This window comes from Hordeum vulgare, chromosome 4H (genome assembly GCF_904849725.1).
Source record: "Hordeum vulgare subsp. vulgare chromosome 4H, MorexV3_pseudomolecules_assembly, whole genome shotgun sequence".
NCBI classification, from domain to species: Eukaryota; Viridiplantae; Streptophyta; class Magnoliopsida; order Poales; family Poaceae; genus Hordeum; species Hordeum vulgare.
Window position 1 is genome coordinate 32,229,895 of NC_058521.1, and position 5,911 is coordinate 32,235,805.

General features: G+C 42.3%; 1 protein-coding gene across 1 annotated transcript; it reads right to left on the reverse strand.

Annotated features, from left to right (window-relative positions):
- Nucleotides 1-1,125: 1,125 nt before the first annotated feature.
- LOC123447725 (iron-sulfur protein NUBPL) lies at nucleotides 1,126-5,157 on the reverse strand. The gene is made up of 8 exons (XM_045124366.1): nucleotides 4,908-5,157; nucleotides 4,645-4,768; nucleotides 4,097-4,219; nucleotides 3,039-3,136; nucleotides 2,593-2,719; nucleotides 2,426-2,511; nucleotides 1,961-2,086; nucleotides 1,126-1,429 (listed from the first exon to the last, which is right to left on the reverse strand). Exons 1-8 carry the CDS (start codon nucleotides 4,929-4,931, stop codon nucleotides 1,259-1,261), a joined length of 879 nt encoding a protein of 292 aa, XP_044980301.1. The 5' UTR covers nucleotides 4,932-5,157; the 3' UTR covers nucleotides 1,126-1,258.
- Between the last annotated feature and the right edge of the window lie 754 nt (nucleotides 5,158-5,911).

Sequence of the window (5,911 nt, forward strand, 5' to 3'; positions counted from 1 at the left end):
TGGCAACTTTGGCACACTTGTCCCGCTGGACACGAATCCGAAAGCGAAAGTCAGCAACCACAAGCTTATGTCGAGGGACAACACTCTCTCCATGTACACCTCACAATCTAGGCATGCACACCTGTCTTCTCTTCTCGAGAGGATGAAATCAATCTCGCTAGAGTGCTGACCGATACTAAAAGTCACTAGATGCGATTCTCTCTTCTTAAAGAGGGTGTTAGCTACGATCATGTCGTAGGCTAGCGCAAAGCTTAAAACATCTTCCCCTTCTTGTTTCCCGATGCCATAGCCAAAGCCCCCATGCACCCCTTCAAAATTGTGTTAGATGTGCCCATGTGGCCATTGAGATCCCCTCCTATGAAGAGCCTCTCGCTAGTCGGTACACTCCTAACCATGTCCTTCAGGCCTTCTTGTGGTCTACTTGCAGGGCATACGCACTGATAATGTTGAGAACTAAGTCCCCAACTACCAGCTTGACTAGAATAATTTGGTCCCCACGTCTCTTGACATCTACCACTCCATACTTGAGGCTCTTGTTGATCAAGATGCACACTCCATTTTTGTTTGCAGCTGTCCCCGTGTACCACAACTTGAAGCCGGTACCCTCCGCCTCCTTCGCCTTCTGTCCTGCCATTTGGTCTCTTGGACAGAAAGGATATCAATACCTCTCCTCACTGCCATATCAACTACCTCCCGAAGCTTACTTGTTAGAGACCCTATGTTCGAGCTACCTAAGCAAATCCTCCTAGGCTCAGCTAGCTTTCTTACCCTTCGCATTCGTCAAGTCAAGCGCAAAGACTTTTGCTCATTTTCCACTACACCCAAGCGCCGATGTAGCACGCCACTAAGGAGACGACCCGATCCTTGCTCACTTGCCATCTTATGCAGGTCAAAATACGGCACGCCACCAAGGGGGTGACTACCCGACCCTTGCCCGTTTGACAACACACCCGAGTTCCGATGTGGCCTATCGCTGAGCCTCAACGAAAATCTTTTGGGTTTCATCTCAATAAGAGTGACTAAGTTTTGTCGTTGGCTCGCCAAGCCTATCACAACCCTCCTCCTTTACCCGGGCTTGGGACCGACGCGCACACACACGTATCAAAAAACACATGGTGCCACAGGTTTTAGAATTCCCAGCTGAACCAGTGAGCAATCAGTTTGTCTAAGAACACCGAAAGGAGTTTTTAACGCAGAATGGTTGGACAGAGAGATGAAAGTAATGGAAGAAAGATGATACACATAGGGCGACACATTCTCAAAGGGAAATTTCTGGGGCCATCAGTCGCTCCTCGGCTAAGTCCTTGAGCCTCTGTGTCACCTTCTCAGCTACACGTAGGTAGGCTTGCGCCGATGCAGAGTTGGGTGACGATATCACAATTGGGTTGCCTTCGTCCGAACCGGTCCGGATGTCAATTTCAAGAGGTATCTGTTGAGGTAAAAAGAAAGGCAAACAAAGTAAGAAATGACTTCCCCCACAAAGTTACATAGACAACACTACTGGAATGGCCAAGCAGAAGTCATAAGATTTGGGTGGACTAAAAAAGGATCAAACGAAAAGACTAATCTGCCTCAAGATAAATCAAAAATAAAGCTGGAAGTACCTGACTAGTATGGTACACACTGTTCAGCCACTATGTGTCACAGTCTCACAGAGAGCAATATTGTTTTAGTAAATTAATCCAAAAGGCTTGATAACCAGCAAGCTATGCTGGCAACCAATTGTAGCCGACTCTGAATGCTGAAACTTTTCAGTACAGAACCATGAAATACATGTATAGACTAATGCCTCTAGCATTCATCGAAATTCAGAAGACAATATGTTGTTCATTTCACACTATTTACTCATCAAACACTAAAAAATCGACAAAAATCCTCAGACTGACACTAGATGCAAGATGGTTGCCAGAAGTACATACCAATTACAATAAACTATGACAATCTGACAAATTTCACTCACCTCGCCAAGAAACTCCATATCCATGTCTTCTGCAGTTCTCTGGGCTCCACCTTCTCCAAAAATGTAAGACTTCTCACCACACTTTGGGCACTTGAAGCAACTCATGTTCTCTACTAAGCCTAGAATCTGCCAAAATATACAGCTGAGTAATGCTGGGAAGAGTGGAAGACTTTGTGAAATATTGGATAGTGGCACATGCTAGAAATTTAAGCTAATTATTTTTCACTCGTGAAATGAATATGCCTACTGCGATTGAATTCTCATGAATAGATATGTGACAGTAATAAACTAACAATAGTAACTGATGCTGGTTGGCAATAACATTAACAAATAAACAGGGAAATGAACGGTGTGATAGGAATTAGAATTCTATCTGAATTAATGTTTAATATCTAATACACGCAAACGGCTAGAAACTAAGAAAGAAGTACAGATATCACAAAACAGAAGTTACATAGAACATACAGGAACTTGGACTTTACGAAACATATTTGCTCCTCTTCTAGCATCAATTAGAGCAATATCTTGAGGAGTAGAAACAATTAAAGCACCTGCAGAAACCACATGTAAACGAATGCTTAGAAAAATGCACGCATTAGTGTTGAATCTTCATAGAACAGACTTGTAAATACCAGATAACCGAAGCCTTTGGGACATTGATAGTTGAGCATCACCAGTGCCGGGGGGCATATCAACAACAAGAACATCCAGATTACCCCAGGCTACTCCCCTTGTCATCTTCTCAAGAGCACTCATTACCTGATAGCAAGACTTGTTAGGTGTTAGGGGATTCCATGTGATCAAAAAGATATCAAATACCAATTCATCCCTTGCTACTACTATGAATCCTAAATAAAGTAGTACAATGTAAAACTTAATAGTGGTAATGACAAATAACTTCAAACCAGGCACAAACAATTCTGACATGCTTCCTGTTTCCACTGGCGTAATTGTGCAGTAATATGCATGTTTCTAGTGATTCACCTATTTTTTGTATTTATTAAGTACGACAACAGGGCAGGAATGTTTTCCAGAAATCTGAAACAAGAAGTTAATGGAAACACAAGCAAAAACAAACCATAGGACCTCTCCAAACGATTGGTGCATCTTTGTCTACAAGAAACCCGATGGACATACATCGCACTCCATGGTTCTCAACTGGAATCATCTTCATGTCTACAGAGAGAGAGGAAGTCACAGTCAACCAACAGAGATGTGGCAAACATAAGCAAAGGAGCAGGTAAATAATTAGCAATGAAGTTCAGAATTCTGGTAGTTTAGGTAAATCAGTATCCACAAAATTATTAGTGACAATGTGGTGATAATAAAAGGCTAAGCTGCCGAGCATCACAGTTCACACGTTAATTAGTACTTGAAGACTCGCACAGAATTATATGCCCGAATAGCTCTATTCAACTCAGCTCATGTAGTGCAACGTTAAAATCGTGATAAACACAATATGTTTTGCCGCAGATTGTGACTGCCTGAGGCCCTGAAGTTACAGTTTGTCAGATTGATTTGATTAAAAGGGTGAGTCACCATAAGCTTGAAGCCTTCAACTGACCTCAAAACACTGATATGGCCAACATGCTCACATACTCAAATGAAAGTAGCAAGCATTATCCATATGCAAACTGAAGGAAAATATTGGCATGCCTGGGCGTTATTTGCCTGATGATAATGGGAACCGATTTCAAACGGATAATTACATTGTTCCAAGTAATCCTCCATATTTTAATAGGCATAGACCAACAGATTTTACTGCTTCATTCAGAACTTAGAACAGATATCAATTCGCAATGAATAATCACAATGTTTGTAATAGGGAGTTCTCTTCAGGTCTTTCTGCACAAAATGTGGATTGTATTTTACTACCATAAATTTGTGTCGAAACCAAGATTATTCAAATATAAATCCAAAATTGTACCATGCATAAAAAATGTGGGGAAACAATAATATCTATCTGTTAGGATCTTAGAATATGTAGCAGTACCAAGACAACAAGGAAAACCTCGTAACTCACAACAATAAAAAAAATTAGCCAGTTATTGTAGATTTAAATTTTTATGCAAAAATTATAACATGTTTGTATGGCATATACGCATATGCTGAGAGAGGTACAGCTGATAGTGATACCTTCACTTACTTCAGGCTTTTCATGCAGATGCATCATTGTGGGAATGGATGGCCCATATATATCAGCATCTAGCAAACCAACCTTGAGCTTAAACTCCTTCGCAAGTGCTACAGCAATGTTAACTGCAACAAAAAAGGTACCAGATATAAGGGGAATGTTATGGAGCAAGTACCAGATATAAGGGGAATGTGATGGAGCATCATAAGTGGTTCTTCTCGATTCAGTATAAGTTTGGTTCATGATAGTTTGGATGAAAAGCAAAGAGAGATTATGCACCTATATCACTTGGCATCTAGCTGCCCCAGGCCCTCTCCAGAACAGAACATTAGTTGAACGCCTTATTCAGAATCAAATTCTACGTCATGATAGTTAATGGGCATATCTTAGTTTGGCATCATTTCTACTTCCATGCGAATTTACAGTTTTCCTTTTCCTTTTAGAAAGTATATACAAACTCTACAATCCTAATGCATATTCCAATATACAGTACCTTACAACTCTCTGCACTGCCACTAACAAATTTGAAAAGAAGAGACCAGATTAGAACCTGCAGTGGTGGACTTGCCGACGCCGCCTTTCCCCGAGGCGACAGCAATAATGTCACTGACGCCAGTGATTGAGAGCCCGCCCTTCGCGGCGGCGCTGTAGCATCTCCTGCCACCAAGCAAACCCTGTAAAAAAGCAGGACCATGAGCACATTTCGAGAAAGCATTTCGGTGGAACGGGCATGAAATGGGCGCAAATTTGCAGCGGCCACTTGTGGGAAAATTCAATAATTTGGCAGCTGTAGGAGAAGATCTGTGGTCTCACCGAGCGAGAGGCGATCCGGAGCATCGGGAAGAAATAGGCCCGCCGGAGAGAGAACGTATGTTCTTCTTTTTCCCCTTCAGTCTTACTGGGACGGCGTGGTGGGCGGGGCCAGGGGGAGACTGGTGGTGGGCGGGAGAGGTCGCGGATTGGCTGGGTTGACGTGGGACGAGGAGTCCAGCGGCTTCAGAGGGGATCCGGTGGAGGTTGACGGCGGCGACCTTCCAGGAGGCGGCGGCGGCAGTGACGGAGGAGGGCTGTTTCGTGGGTTGGACTTGGAGGGCTGAGGGTGAGGGACCCGCGGCTTGGGCCATATGGGCCGATCCTCGTGGGCCAGGCCGCGGGCACATAATTTCACAGTCGTGCTTCCGGTTTCTCCGTTTCCGGTTGTTTTTTCTGGTTTTCGTTTTTTTAGTTTTGATTTTTTTTTTCTGTTTCCAGTTTTTCTATTTCCGGGTTTTCAAGTTTTTTTAGGAAAAAAATTCTGTCTAAACCTATTAATATGGGATCTAGATTTAAAGTTCTCGACGTGAAAAACACAAAAATGAATACAGCTTGTGATTTGAACGCACGATTCTAAATATAAAACGTATTGATAGATGAATGGATGAAAAAAAACATAAAACACACACGCAACAACAAGTGTCATACAAACAAGTGCGTCATTTGTCAACACGAGTGGGAGTGAAAGTGAACTTTGTGAGAGGCACCCTCTAACTAGTTATATGGATGAAAAACTAGCACAAATTTGCTGCAATTCTCATGGAGAATCAAAGCATGTGTTTCCTACACATTCACCTTTTTCTCATTGAAGAAAGTATTCGATAGCTTTAGTAAAGAGCGTGTGCAGAGATATGGCAAATTAGCGAAAGAAGCAGTTAACACCGTTAGGCCCTGTTTGGAATCATAATAGATTATGATAATCTGAATTATGAAGATAGATATATAATCTGGTTTATAAACATAATCTAGGTGGACATGTTTGAAGGCCAGATTATATAAACTGT